Below are 15,205 nucleotides of genomic sequence, written 5' to 3'. Positions count from 1 at the left end.
GATTATTGTCTGCTACAATTTCTTTGCCCTAATTGTCTATTTGATTAATTTGTTCTTTTTTCTCTCTTGTTAATGTTTTCTTTTACATATGTTTATAAACAGTGTTTGTAGACATGGTCGTGTATGCCTACTGCTATATCAAAAGTATATGCCGGTACCCCCTCCACTTAAAATTACTGGAGTTTATGTATAGGCTTCTATTTTGTGTAACTAGGGCCAGTATTGCCACCATTCTGTATTATTTCGCCACCACTACCTCTGCCTGATGTAACTGGGGATAGAAACTCGGTCAATTGGCTAGTCACCTCTTTCTCACCCCCTTCATGAACACTTTACTGGTGGAGATGAATTATAATAATAATAATAATAATAATAATAATAATAATAATATTAATGTTATGAAACAAAGTGAACAAGGCTCTCAAAAGAATGACCCTTTCTTTCATTCTGTTTGTATGAGAGGCTCACTGGAAGGCGATGTGTTTCTATGCAACATCTTATGTGCTGTTGGTGCAACAGTAAGTAGACACGTACAGTGGCAAACTTAATTTGTAAGTATCATACCTATAGTATGTGTAAATTATTGTTGGTGGATGTGGGTTCAACTAAACTTGTCAAGTGTGTGCTCTGCTTGCGGCTGTATTAGTGTCAGAAAGAAGAGGGTAAGCATTTGACTCCACCATATTTTCTTTTGTTTTGAGTAACCATACATCTCTTGTTTAATGAATATCCTGGTCACAGTGATGTAACACCGTTACAGTGTTAGCGAAAGTAGGCCGGCTTTTGTATTTCGCACATGCAAAGTGTGAAGTTTGTGTGTTTTTGCTTCTTCTTGTATCTTTTTTCTATCTTTCTGTGTGGTGATTTTTCTCATTTTCGATCCAATGTTTATAGGAACGAAGTGTGTGCATTAGCAAACAGAAAGGGTAAGACGGCAATTAACAAAAAGTGTGATGGCAAAAGTCTGTATGGAAACCATATACTATAGGTTATAGAAGTAGTTTATTGAGGTGTACAGACATTTGTATTGAAATATTTAATAGACAAAAATGAACTGAAGTGCCTTTATATAAACATATATACTTTCTTTCATTAATATTCTACAGACATTGGTTTTAAGGTAAATATTTATTAGCTACAGAGTTTCTACAACCTATCAGCATACCAGATTTTTTTGTAGTCTAAAAAAATGAGTGTAGTTACATATCTATACACATTCTATATAGGAGTCTACGAATTCGGTTATATAAATGTCAAATGATTCAATTAACAGATATTTACAAACTTTAAATGAATAATATAAAAAAAATTTGTACTGGCTATCGTAGCCATTCCAGTGATGTACCACGATGCGCAGATTTGTCGACTGAAAGCACGCGTGCAGCGCATGAGTGGGAGCCTAGATGAGTGCATCTATCTCTACCCATGAGATTGCAAACTGCTCCACGCATACCACTGTTGTGTTTCGTTGGGCGCCGATTGCACTCATGCTTTTAGTGACCCATGCTACAGTAGTCAATGTCAACTGCAATACCTCAGCTTCTGTTTTTGTTCTGTTTTCTTCTCTAGTATTCTTTACAATTTGAAAACTGCAACAGTAGCAGAAATGTCCTCTTATAGTGGGATCGCGCAGTGCTGCGAAACCGGATGTGCGAGTCTATCTGAGGCAACGGCAGGAGGGATCGCACTTTGCCATTGCAATGCTTGGTACAAAAATGTTGCTTGGAGGGCAAGTTGGTACGTACTTGCTACTCAAAAGTTAAAAAAAGGTAGAAGCAGAGAAAGTGAAAATTAAGAAATGGCTAGTGACAAGTGACGTTTATTTCGAAAAAGGCCTCTCCTCTTAGTCGGGCGGCAAGCTATCATAAGACGTTGATTACGAGTGTGGCTATATATTTGTTCAAGAGTCTCAGAAACATAGGAGTGATTGTTATGTTCGAGGTCAAGAGAAGTAGAATCTAATGGATATGCCGCACCTAGGAAGTATCTCACACAGGTTAAAAAAGGTTGCTGCCAACAGTGATGTCAGATTGGTCTGTTCCGCATCAAGAAATCTCGCAGGCCTGTGTAAGAGGCTCGCACATCTCGGCACACAAAGAGATGTGCATGCGACATGTCAAGAAATACTGCGCATGCGACTGGAGTGCTGTGCTGCTAGATAGGGAGTGGCCGCATAGAGAAATAAAAAAAAAGGTTAAGAGTGGACACTCCCGTAGACCCCAGTGGCTCAATCGACCCTAGCACACCTGGTGGTTGGTGAGAGCAAGTGGCGTGCGCTTCCTGTTTTGGTTTCACTGGCGCAAATTTTGTAAATACTTTGCGTAACCGACATTTGGCTATGACGAAAGTACATGATTTCAGACCACTTTTCATCGCCCAAATGGATAGCTTTTGTAGGTCGTTTTGATTTAGCGATTCCCTGTTTTGTTTTGTTCAGTGGTTCGTGCGAATTGGTCGTGACGTAATTTTTATTTCGATTAAGTTATAATAAAAAAGAGATGCAGGTAATGATAATTCACTACGGTTTTATTCATCACGCTTGTGTTTTTCTTTTGGAACAAGTGATCAATGTATATATCAGTCAAAGAGACAGAGTATCTGCAATGTTTTATTCAAAGGCAAGGTAGAGTCTGAGAATATAAAAAGCACAATATGACAAAGGTAGACAACAAATTCATCTCGCCTTACAAATAAATTGTAACAAATACAGAGAGAACACACACATCGCTAGAGTTGGCAGAAGCCGAGAAGCTGGTGAAGTATGACACACCGGGCCAGTGGGTAAGTAAGGATCTATGGCAAAAACACAGTGCAAAATGCTGATGAAGAAGTGACATATACACAGCAATGAAGTCGCGAATCATGCCTGGGGTTAACCAAAATAATGCATAGAAAAAAAAAAGAGCGCAAAAAACCACACGACACAATATAGCAGAAAGGCAAACGAGCAGTGTGCTGGTTGTGCTCAAGAACAGCTAGCCCGAAATGAAAAAAAGCAGACTTGATGCCTTCTTGTCCTCGGAAAAGTTGGGCTTTGCAGCTTGCTTACTACGTGAAAGACAAACTTTATGCTACAACACTGGCAGGTCTTGTGGCTCTTCTTATGCGTCGCCTTCATCAAAAACTTAAGATCCCAAGCGATTTGCATCTGGGTGTTGCTGTGACGCTTGCGAGCTAAAATAGATTGTAGTCATCACTTATCCAGAATTGTGGACCTTAATTGGTGCTACGAGAGCGGTATTACAGGGCTAATAAATAGCAGAAGTAAACCACTTTGGCTCATTATTTTTCACAAAGGCTCTACATCATACGTTATCACTCACAAGCTATATGAAAATAAAATGGCAGCGTCCGCAGCCCCATCAAACGCTACAAGTTTGGGTATTCTCTTGAAAATTTTGATGGGCGAGATGAGGAGGTTGATGAGAAGCTAAAATACGAAAAGCGTGATAACGTGAACCGTGCCCACTTCATACTGTGTTCCTTACCCGCTCGAAGACATTTCAACAAGCGGTTTTGTTATCGATATATTACTTGAGCTGGAGAGATAAAGCATACACAGTGACCAAGCGACCCACAGTAAAGTGTACAGTTCGCCCGCATTTGCTACAAAAATACAGACAGGATACCCAACATTCTTTTTAAGATTATGCAAATCACTTCGAGCGAATACAAAGTGTCCCTACTCCTCATAGCGGGTAACCTAAACAACGTATGCAACGAAGGAGTGGTTAGTCCAATTGAACTGAATATAAGCATATAGGACCATAATGTAGTCTGCTGTAACGAAGTAATAACATAACAAAGCTATTGCAGGATTCGGCTCAACTCGAATACTTTAGTGTAACCCCACCGCTAATTGCTAACCTTTGAACTTGTCAAGCTTTATGCCTGAGATTGAAGACTGGAACCTAACCCTATCTAAGTTTCGGTTCACAAAACGCACATGCCAACATAAACGAACCCAGCAAAACATTTTCAGAAACTTCGCGCGACACGCAGCAGAGCAGAAATGAAAATCGCCAACACTTGACAGATGGTGATACAAAACATCGCACACTTTTATGTGATGTGCAGTGGCCTCAATCATGGCAAGAAAGTGAGATTCAAGTCGGTGTACGTATGCAAAAGCTGCTTCTGATGGCACAGTGAGATTCCCAAAAAGTTTGCTGGAAACGGGGTATGCGTTCAGTATTGTGAAATACTGGTGGGTCCGCTGTGCTGCTACTTTGGCTTGCAGATGTTTAATGGTTTGCTTGTACTTCATTAATGGAGACATTGTCGCTGGCACACAGGAACGCACTGCAATAAACAAAAAATGATGTAAAAGCGAAGAACAACTAATCCCATACGAGCACTTTGCTCGCTTTTTCAGACCCAAGGTGCACAACATTCTGTGGTGCAAAGTTTTCGATTCTACTACCTAAAAACAAACCATTCACAATGTTGACAATGCACAAAAAATTGAAAATCACTGAGAGCCCAGCCTTACACTTTGTAAGTGCACACACAGTGTCCTTTTGAGGAAAGTTTCCCCAGAATGTCGTAAACATAAAATAGCACATTAAAAACAGCTGCAATAAAAGCATAGTCACCATTTTTTCTAGGGCACTCAGGCGTGGAGCTGTTGGCGGAGACATCTTCTGGAGGGTCTTGTGAAGCTTGTTCAGTGCCTCGGACAGTGCTGTCGGAACAATCTTGCGAGCGGCCTGCGGAAGTCTCTATATCAATCCACTCTGGTGTTGAAGTGAACATCCAACTTACCGGTCACACAAGTTCCTTTTGTGACAGCTGAACGACTGGTTAAGGTTTTCTCCGGCAAGACGAAGTCAGCAGAAATTTTTTCACCAGCTACAAGGGAGATGCCACCTGCAGAGGTTTGGTCAACAGTCAATTTGGGTAAAAAAAAGAAATCGCAACACTGAACGCACCCTGCTCATCGGGGCACCTCAATGTGTGGGATTCGCTTTTTGAAGCCTCTACCGCAGGTCCTGAAGAAATGAAATTATGTCAATGTGTCGGTAAGAGGTATAAAATAACACAAACTGAAGCTCATCCGCACCTTGCAGTGCAGCTTCTGCAGTCATGTCACAGTCACTATTTGAAGAGACGCTCAGAGAACCTGCATACATGTGCAGTTGGTACAAGTTACAATGCTTGTAGCATGGGGAAACTTAAACAGCTCTTTCAAACACATCAATTGGTCGAACGTGGAAGAAAAGAGAAGGCACCAACCAGGAAACAAGTAATTTGTGATTTTTGGAATTATCAACAGTACCAGCTTTCACTGATGAAAGGTATATGTACAAGTGCACTCAGGCTTGAAGATAACGTGAAATAGCCCTTTAAAGTCTTTCAAAACAAGGTGCGCAGGTCAAGAGCATCGAAAAACGACAGAAATGTAAAGCTGCTGTTAGGAAGGTAATAGCCCACAATTCACAAAATTGAAGACTTTCCAAGTGTTACTTCTATAGTGAGGTTTCTCCATCTGCTACAAAGATCTTCGCGGTTAACTGTTGCCACTGATTCAATACAAGTGGCTGCTATTGCACATATTTGAGTTTGTCAATCACTTACATGGTGCAGCTAGTTGCACACTGGGAACAGCCATTCTTGTAAGCCTTGTGTGCCCAGGGTCTATGACACTTTGAGCAGTAAAATGGTCGCTACAAACCCTGTACGTAGCGTACAATAGGCTGGCCGGCTTACTCAGGAGATCATGTCCAGCATACTGAATCCATGCTTTCATCCTGCATTGGCAATGAACTATCAGCTGAAAGGGGAAGTGCTTGAATAGTGATTTTTTATTGTTACCATCACTGAGCAAGTACGAACGGTAAGCCTAAAGACATGCAAACCATACAAAAGCTTTAACACACCTGCCGTCCCGTGATATGCGGAAGAAACTCGTCCCAGGCTTCTTGAGGGTTCTGCCATTGTTGAAGCACCACGATACACAGCAGTAGCTGCCTTAGCTTGGACCGCCGGACGGCATGGCATCGGCGCGGTCTGAAAATGTTAGTAAGTGGATGCTTCACTGTCAAATTACGAAAAAGATATGTGCACGTCATAAGTGTACCAGCAAACCCCTTTGAATGATTAGCTAATCGATGCACAATACAAAACCAGTGATACATCTCTGACCCATAAAACTCTGACTTACAAAGAGACGTCAAGACCACGTACAAATCTCTTCAGAAGTTTCCAGGCCACTATCCCTTGTAACACAATGGTATTGCGGCCTGGGAACTTTAGAACAGCTTCGGGCGTACGCAGTACCAGCAGTACATTGGGAAGAAAAATAGTAGTTGAAATTTGTGCGGTAAAATTATATTGGAAACGTCAAAAAAATTTGTGGGCAGCTTGCACTAGTGGCACAAGGCTAGCGAAGAAACGAAGATGATGGCCACTTGGCTAGTCCAGATTTACCTCCGGCACACCAAGAATTATTCGTGTTCCGAGCCTTCGAGAAACGCGTCGTGAAGCATGCGAGGCCCAGCGAACGTTTCTAAATATTTTCCACCGAGCCTACGACCTAGCTGCCCAGCTACGCTCAGCGCACAGACGCTCGCATCCGTGGCAGACGCAGCACGCGTCTCCTCGGCTTGACGACGTGCCGCTTTCGGTATACTGCATACATTGCACAATGTTCCCGTCTAGCCGCCGCATAGAGCCGCAAACTTTCTTTTTAGCGAACCTCCCCGTCCTTACAAGCTTCAGAAAAAGGTTACAACTGCGTGAATGAGACGCCACGTAAGAAACAAACTCGCACACACGAAGCGCAACGTGTGTGTACATCTTTCTATGTTTGTTGTATGGTGTCTTATTCGCGAGGTGTAGCCGTTTTCTGAAAAAATGACCCAACAAGCCCAACAACATGTCATTCAACAAGCTTCGCTTGAAAACGTGCCTCACCTGTTATCTCACGCACGAAAACGCCGACGTTGACGAAAGCGACGAAAGCTTCCCGCTGTCAGTCATGCATGGGCTTGTCGCTGTGTGGATGGTGTTTATGACAGTACGGCTAAAAAAAAATAATCGCGTAAGGTGTGTTAAATAAATTGTTTTTATGTATAAAAAACATACCAGATTTGGGCGTATAATTATTAATTTTTAAAACAATTTTGTTGCATTGATTATAACGATTTTTTTTTTTGCGCTTGCGTCCTGGGACGTTTGCTGAGAACACGTGTTCGTTACGTAGTCGTGACGCACTTCCTAAGGCCAGGTTTCTTCTTTCTCTATGGCGGCCGCGTCAGCAACATGGGTGAGTGAGCTCTGCACATATCTACCTATAACTTTAGCAATATTGGTTCTAGGAGGGTCAGAGTGGTGTCTATTTGTTCGTGAAGATACAAGGAGTTAAACCGCTACAAATTCTGCTATTACAAACGAAAATTTTAAATTTTAGGAGCGTAAAACTGAATCTGTGAAAACAACAGTCGGACCACGTGTTTTTCACGATCGCTTGTAGCTTCGTTAATATTCTACCGGGAAACTTTTTACTTATAAAGTTGAAAGTCCTTAGGGTAGACCTGACGCTGCTGAAGTTTGATCAGGCTAGGTTTAATAGTTAGAGTTATTGCGCAAACAAAATTAAGCCTATTCACTAAAAAGATTAAATTGGTAATATCACCTTGCAAACGCATTTAAATTTTGTCCGCTTATTATAATAATAAACAGCATCCCATGGGGTACCAGGAGGCCCAATTCCGTACACTCTAGGCCCTTAATTAAGGTGGTAATCAGCAAAAAGCTGCCCCGCCGCGGTGGTCTAGTGGCTAAGGTACTCGGCTGCTGACCCGTAGGTCGCGGGTTCGATTCCCGGCTGCGGCGGCTGCATTTCCGATGGAGGCGGAAATGTCGTAGGCCCGTGTACTCAGATTTGGGTGCACGTTAAAGAACCCCAGGTGGTCAAAATTCCGGGAGCCCTCCACTACGGCGTCTCTCATAATCAAATGGTGGTTTTGGGACGTTAAACCCCACAAATCAATCAATCAGCAAAAAGCTCATTTCATTAAAACAATTTTTCAAAAGGAGCTACAAACGCCGCCGAAAAATAGCCAATATTTTTTTTTAGAACACAACAGTCCGGTTTTTTCCGTGTAAAAATATTTTTGATAGCTTAAGGTAACCGGTAGATGCAGAGTTATAAAGAATTTAACGAGAAACGCTAATAAACGTGAGGCGCTCGCGTCTTCTCTCGCCCTCGCTCAGAGGAGGAGGGTGGCTCTATGCTCGGGCAAAAAATACGCCCGTCAAATCGAAGCCTCGGACCACGTTTTTTTCCCCTTATGATCGCTTTTAACTTTGGTAATAACCTACCGGGAAACTTCTAACTCATACAGGGCAAAGCCCTAGTTGTAGACCTGTCGCCGCTCAAGTTACATCAGGACAGGAGTAATAGTACCGGAACTATTTCGTGACCAAAATTAAGCCTAATCACTAAAAAAATTAATTTGGTAACATCACCTCACAAACGAATTTAAATTTTCTCCGCTCAATACACTAATAAACAGAATTGCTTAATTTTGCGCACTTGCGAATGAACAAGTCTAGAAATGCATCTCTCGATTTGCGCGCACGTTAAAGAACCCCAGGTGGTCAAAATTTCTGGAGCCCTCCACTACGGCGTCTCTCATAATCATGTGGTGGTTTTGGGACGTTAAACCCAACAAATCAATCAAGAAATGCATCTCTCATGAGTGATGTGCTGCGTCTACTGACACACACTAACACATTCGGAAAATTCAGCTTATGACTGTCTTATGACCGTTACTTCTGAATTTAAATAAGGTAGAAGTTCATGGGAGGATCCTTGGAACATGAGCTGGCGCTGGAGCCAAGATTTTGAAAAGCAAACTTATTCAAATGTTGGCTTCAGCAACACACCAAGAACTTTTCGTTGCTTGTACTGTGTCCAACATGTAGAGTGTTTCAGCAGATATGTTTGAAGTCCTTTTAAAAACAGAAATGACTAGATCAATTAGGCAACATATGCAAGACTGTGTTTACTGCTGAGGCAGTCATGTGTTCAAATAACTACAGGTTGTGATTCGATGACCAAATATAAAAATTGGACCAGGGTTTATGGACAAGACAGCTAAAGCAGGGATCCTACCTCTAGGATGAAAGTGTGTGTTATCCGACAAGCACACAACTAATTCTGTACATGCCAAAAACTTATGCACTCTAATGAGGGATGACAGCATTTTCACTGAAAATTGATAATGAAGTGAGAAATACCACAACTATCAAATTCTTATTGTAGACTATTTACTATTTACTGTTATGTAAAAATTAAGCAAGTGTCCATTCTAGGCTGTGCCATGGCTCACTGAAGCACACTGTATGTTTTCGAATAGCTCTCGCCCACATAATGATAGAAGTCAGAAAAGCTTTGGAGAGCATGCAAAGAGGCAAAGCTGCTGGTGAGGATCAGGTAACACCAGATCTGCTGAAAGATGGAGGACAGATTGTGTTAGAAAAACTGGCCACCCTGTTTACGAGGTGTCTCCTGACGGGAAGAGTACCAGAGTCTTGGAAGAATTTTCACTATTACCTGATTGATAGTATGAATGTGGTCAATTGTTGAGTAGCCTGTTCGAAATCCTGCTTGTTTTTTTTGGTTGATTGAATTCTAATGTTTTCTTTACTCTGTTAGCAATTACCTTTGTAAATAGCTTGTATACTACAGAGAGCAAGCTGATCGGCCTGTAATTCTTCAAGTCCTTGTCATCTCCTTTCTTATGTATTAAGATGATGTTAGCGTTCTTCCAAGACTCTGGTACTCTTCCCGTCAGGAGACACCTCGTAAACAGGGTGGCTAATTTCTCTAACACAATCTGTCCTCCATCTTTCAGCAGATCTGATGTTACCTGATCCTCACCAGCAGCTTTGCCCCTTTGCATGCTCTCCAAAGCTTTTCTGACTTCTTCTATCATTACTGGGGGGGTGTAATCTGGGTTACTGCTAGTTCTTATAGTATTAAGGTCGTGGTTGTCTCGGCTACTGTACAGATCTCTGTAAAACTCCGCTATTTCAACTGTCCTATCCCTGTTGGTTGTTACTTTGCCTTCTTTGTCCCTTAGTGCATACATTCGATTTCTGCCTATCCTAAGTTTCCTCTTTACTGCTTTGACACTTCCTCTGTTTTTCAGAGCGTGTTCAATTCTCTCCATGTTATACCTTCTTACATCGCATACCTTACGTCGATTAATCAACTTCGAAAGCTCTGCCAGTTCTATTTTGTCTGTTGTACTAGGGACTTTCATGTTTTGACGCTTTTTATTGAGGTTCTTCGTCTCCCGGGACAGCTTGCTAGTGTCCTGTCTAAGTACGGTACCTCCAACTTCCACTGCACACTCCATAATGATACTCGTCAGATTATCATTCATTGCGTCAACGCTAAGGCTGCTTTCCTCGATAAGAGCCGAGTACCTGTTCTGAAGTGATTCGCTGAATTCCTCTACTTTCCCTCTCGGTGCTAGCTCATTGATTGGCATCTTGCGTATCAATTTCTGTCGTTGCTTCTTCAAGTATAGGTGGATTCGAGACCGTACCAGTCTATGGTCACTGCATCGCACCTTGCCAAGCACTTCCACATCCTGCACAATGCTTGGGTGTGCACTCATTATAAAGTCTATTTCGTTCTTATTTTCACCATTATAAGAATGAAATATACTTTATAATGAGTGCATGTTGGGCCTCTCGTTTCGTCACCTACACAGAACGTGGTCTTTCCTGCGTGCACGCTTATCGGACTCGTGTGTCCAGAGAGCACGAAAGTCACTGCACTCGCTGCTGCAGCCGTATTTACGAAAGAAGCATGCTACTCACACATAAAGTAAGAATTGTGACAGTTCGTGCTTGTCCTGTGAATACTTGTCCGTTCGTTTCGTGCGTTGTTCTTGCTGTTTATAGGGCACTTTAAGTGTTGAGCTGTGACATTTGTTAGTATGTGCTCCTCCTGTATATGCTCATTTCGTGCGTGCTTATTGCTTGAAATGCGAAATGCAAGTTTTCCAGCTGTTGCTGTTTGCCATTCTTAGCGTACTTTGTAATTTGTTGCTGTAGCATTCATTTATTCGTCTTTGTGGTGAAACAATGTACAGTAAACTCTCACCTACCTCTGTGAAGACAGGTCTCACTTTCATGTTTTACCAATTTCTAGAAAGAGAGATTACACACATTTTTGGTCACTGTTTTAGTGGCTTCGATTTTAAGCAGTGGCTCGGGCCACGTGCTCTGCTATTCGCGTTTCATTCGACGCCGATAAATCTTTCTTGTCGTGCTGTTGAATTTTGACACATAAAATGTGTGATCTTTTCCCCCTTCCAGCCTTCGAAGAATTCTTCGTCGGCCAGATCTGTGCAATGCTAATTTCAATCACATCTTTGACCGTGTTCATTGAACGGTGAGCCTGTGCAGGTAGGTGAACTGATCCATGGATGTCACAAGGTATGTTAGTTTCTCTTTCATACTTGGTCTTGTAGCTTACTTTGATAAACAGGTTGCATGATTCATAGTTGCATCTAGTGTCTGCGAATTATTTTGATGCATATATACATCGTAAACCCTTTTCCGCTCGTTTATCAGTGTTTTCATCATGAATCACAAAATATAAATATGACATATAAATAAAACCAATCTTAGATTGGTGTGCCACCTATTTGGCGAGTGATTAGTTGCAGAAGAGTATAACTTGTTCAAGAACTAACAGTGGCAGTCACCACAGCGTTCAAATGAGGAAGTTGTATTAGTTGTGGTGAAGCAAACTCTGCAATGTCAGCTGTACACAGGGCAGAAATGTGAGAATACTCGACTGATCGCTGAAATCGATAAAGCTGCATTGCCAAGCAATGCGGCGCTCTGCGTCTGTTGTCAAGACATTGCAGTGTGCCTTCTTCATGCTTGCAGCCATGTATTTTCACTCACTTGCTAGGGACTTTGTGAATACATGTAGCGTTTGACAGTATGGATTGATTTATTTGATCCGTCTTCACTTTGACAAAGGCATAATGGAGGTAAGCAAGCTCTTGCTTTGGCCATCCCTTAAAGAGCTTGCTTGTGTCGGTGAATAACCGTTGCAACATACATCATTTGGTTCGCTTCTTTGATTCTGTTTGCACACTGGAGATGCCTAAGCTCGAGGTCTGTTACGAAAAATTAGCTCAAGCTATCGTCACAAACTTCTTGACGTGAAATGCAATAACTCACCCGGTGTGGGCCCTTTATGTCCTTTTCATCTCCTGCTTCTCTCCCCCTGCACTGATTCAATCGATGTGGGGTGTAATGATCTGGATGGACGAGTATGGAGAAATGAAAAAAGAGATGAAGGAAAGTCATAAAATAGAGAAGGCAGAAAAAAGAAACAAAAAGTAGACATACACAGAAAGAGGCAATAAGAAAAAGAGAGAATGAGAGAAAAAAAACACTGCAAAGAGAGAGATAAAAGTGGGAATCGGTAGAAAAGAGGGTGAGATGTAAGGAAATAGGAAGATACAGAAGAAAATGAGAAATGGTGAAATAAGAAGAGCCGGTGCATTTAGCACCACGAATGGGAAGCTGCCTGAACTTCTTCTTTCTTGGTGCTGTTAGGATCGGCGTTTGAGCCAAGCAGAAAGGGGTGTTGTTTTACCACGAATAATCCACTCTGCACACAAGTGTTATGATACACTCTAAAAAAATATCCAGTAAAAAGGGTGTCTTTTTGTCCCACAACAATAATCGTCATCAGGCTGGCGTGAGCTTCCTTTCTTGAAAACTCTGCGCTGGCCACTTTTCTATCGAGAATACAATGTAACCCTGATAATGGGCATGTCGATCGTGACCGAAATGTAGCGGGCGCGGGGCGAAAGTGCAAGGATGGAACGCAATATAGATGACGATTGTTGTTGTGGGACAAAAAGACACCCTTTTTACTCACTCTTTTTTTAGAGTGTAGTCATCTTAGCTGCACAAAATGCATCATTGTACCTTAAAGCTATACATAACAAGCTGAGGACAAAAAAGTTCTCTGTCACTACAATGAATGTTTGTCTAGTGTCAGCGTTGTGTATGACTGATATGTTGGTGCTTGCTTATTGGGTCAATATACCCTCTTCACGACAGATAGCGTGCCAAATGAATGATCCTGTGACGCCTAATGTATGTCTGGTAATGTTAGCATGCTTTTTCCCAACTATGACAATTTTCAGTGACAAAAACAATGACACATTGCTGTCTTATATCACAAATTGTTCTGTAGCACCTACTTGCTGGGCCTATGCCTTCGTCTCCTGCAGCATACGCAGCGGCCTCGACCACTCTTCAATCATTCAGGCCACAGCCTTAGAGGAAAGTGAACTGTAGTGCCGTTGCCTTGGTCAAACCTAAGAAATGAATGGGGAGTATTTTGTAGAAACACATTTGCTTTATCTGGTCATTATCATAGCTGCAAGGTGACCTGTGTAGGCAATGAAGAGCGACGGAACTAAATAGGACGTCATGAGAAAAAAACACATGCAGCTATCACGAGCCTAATATGCAAGCTAATAAATGTTTGTGTTTGTGCACAATAATTTGACTTTCAAGAATTTGTCCTTTACATATTACTTTCTAGAACGTGACTTCTTTGTAACTGTTTGTTTCATGGAAGAAGTTGTGACGTCCAACTATTGACACTGGTCTGAAGAGAAATATCATTTGTTCTAGTGAGATTTTTGACAATACACGGCACAAATAATACATGCTTTGGTGTTTGATCACCTCATCAACAAAGGGGCACCATAAAACACCCCACTGTTACATTGCGCTTCCAATGAGACACTGGAAATCTATAATATACCGCACCTCATCGTCACCTGTGAAGAGGCGTACTGGTTGGGAGTCCGGCGCCGTCACGTGAAGGACAGCCAACACATGGCCCTCCACTCTTCCCATCTGTCCTCCTCTCGTCCTCCTGCAAAGGCATAAACAATGTGCACATGCTACCTGCAGTCTGCTTCAAGCAATGTGCTCACCTCATCTCTCTCCCACCTCCCTGGCTCGCTTGTACGTTGATTTTTGTGTACATTAAGCTTTGCAATGTTACAGGATTTAGTTGTCGCTAAACAATGTCACAACTACGGCTTTTATTGTCTTCTCCTTACATAATGATATCACGAACTAATGCTGAAAATAATGATCGCTTGTACATATTGTTATCGCTACTTGAATATGAATGAATAAACTTTATGTAAAGTCCCGCAGTTTTTACCGGGCAAGGTGGGGGAAGAGAAAATTAACTCCAGTCCCTTCCCACTTTCCGTCGATTACGATGGCGGCGCCTCAGTGGACCGCTCGAAGTCCTTGGATAGGGGCGGCATCTTCAGCTTGTCGGACAGCCCAAAGCTGGTCAGCCAGCTCGTCGCTGGTAAGTGCCGCCTCCTAGCAGCAGCACAGCTGATGTCGCTGATCGGCAACAGTGACCGCAGCCATGGCGGAAGCCGGCCCCTAGCAGGAGTAATTGGCCTCGGAGTTCGTCCGTGCCTAACATGGGTCGCAGAGAAGCGGCGGCAGTGACGTCAACTTTTCCAGCACACTCCCAAAGCATGTGCCTCAGTGTGGCCCTTTCCCCGCACGTTTTACATGCGTTTGTTGGGTATAGGTGAGGATAACACAGGCGTAGCACAGATTGCCGGACTAAGGTACATATTTGGCTGCAGTAACCTCAGAGTTATGGTCTGTCTTTTTTTCAATTTGTTGCGTGGTGGTGGGTATTTGCATCTGTTTATTCTGTTGGCGCTATAATAGCAGGATTCCACATTTAGCAGGTGCTTCCACGACCTGCCTGCCTAATATGGCTCCAGGCAGTGCCACCACCGTACCAGTAACAGCCGCGGAGATATTTCCATCACAGTGCACTTTGCTCTTGGATGTCATAGAGGTCGTCTTCCTGCAGTGCAAACTCACAATGGGGAGTATATTCAATACCAGTTGGGAGATTATTGCCCATCTTCCACCAAGAAGTGGGAGTGTGATTGACCAAAAATGCATTGATATCATTTGTGTAGTAATTAGATCTGGTGATGTTGCAGTTGCAAACGTGTCGGTTATATAAACAACGTCTAAAAACGGGCGTAATTTTGGAGCATTGCGGTACACCTTTAATGTCCATTGTAAGGTTCACATTTGTCCTTTCGAGAATTCCTAATAAGGCAGAAAGCAGAAAGAAGGAAACATT

At 42.4% G+C, this 15,205-nt stretch overlaps 1 protein-coding gene and 1 long non-coding RNA gene across 3 annotated transcripts in view; one reads left to right on the top strand and one right to left on the bottom strand.

Moving 5' to 3' along the window:
- Positions 1 to 2,590: 2,590 nt before the first annotated feature.
- Positions 2,591 to 6,999, bottom strand: LOC142776659 (uncharacterized). Its single transcript, XM_075880683.1, has 8 exons — positions 6,916 to 6,999; positions 5,880 to 6,009; positions 5,578 to 5,750; positions 5,063 to 5,122; positions 4,932 to 4,991; positions 4,765 to 4,869; positions 4,596 to 4,709; positions 2,591 to 4,302 (listed from the first exon to the last, which is right to left on the bottom strand). Exons 3-8 carry the CDS (start codon positions 5,747 to 5,749, stop codon positions 3,863 to 3,865), a joined length of 951 nt encoding a protein of 316 aa, XP_075736798.1. The 5' UTR covers position 5,750; positions 5,880 to 6,009; positions 6,916 to 6,999; the 3' UTR covers positions 2,591 to 3,862.
- A 191-nt stretch (positions 7,000 to 7,190) lies between these two features.
- LOC119185219 (uncharacterized) overlaps positions 7,191 to 15,205 on the top strand; it is a 93,998-nt gene continuing 85,983 nt past the window's right edge. For both annotated transcript variants that reach the window (XR_012887709.1, XR_012887708.1), the window contains exons 1-2: positions 7,191 to 7,267; positions 11,341 to 11,460. This is a non-coding gene — a long non-coding RNA (uncharacterized LOC119185219). The remainder of the gene's footprint in view (positions 7,268 to 11,340; positions 11,461 to 15,205) is intronic.

This window comes from Rhipicephalus microplus, chromosome X (genome assembly GCF_043290135.1).
Source record: "Rhipicephalus microplus isolate Deutch F79 chromosome X, USDA_Rmic, whole genome shotgun sequence".
NCBI classification, from domain to species: domain Eukaryota; kingdom Metazoa; phylum Arthropoda; class Arachnida; order Ixodida; family Ixodidae; genus Rhipicephalus; species Rhipicephalus microplus.
Note: the sequence above shows the minus strand (reverse complement) of the source record. Positions and strands in the feature narration are given on the sequence as shown.

Excerpts from the sequence above, each read along its gene's own strand:
- LOC142776659 (XM_075880683.1), bottom strand. The coding sequence starts at position 5,749 with ATGAAAGCATGGATTCAGTATGCTGGACATGATCTCCTGAGTAAGCCG. Across the intron at positions 4,992-5,062 it reads TGCAGAAGCTGCACTGCAAG|GACCTGCGGTAGAGGCTTCA; the intron begins GTGCGGATGAGC and ends TCATTTCTTCAG. Across the intron at positions 4,870-4,931 it reads GAGGTGCCCCGATGAGCAGG|GTGGCATCTCCCTTGTAGCT; the intron begins GTGCGTTCAGTG and ends AAACCTCTGCAG.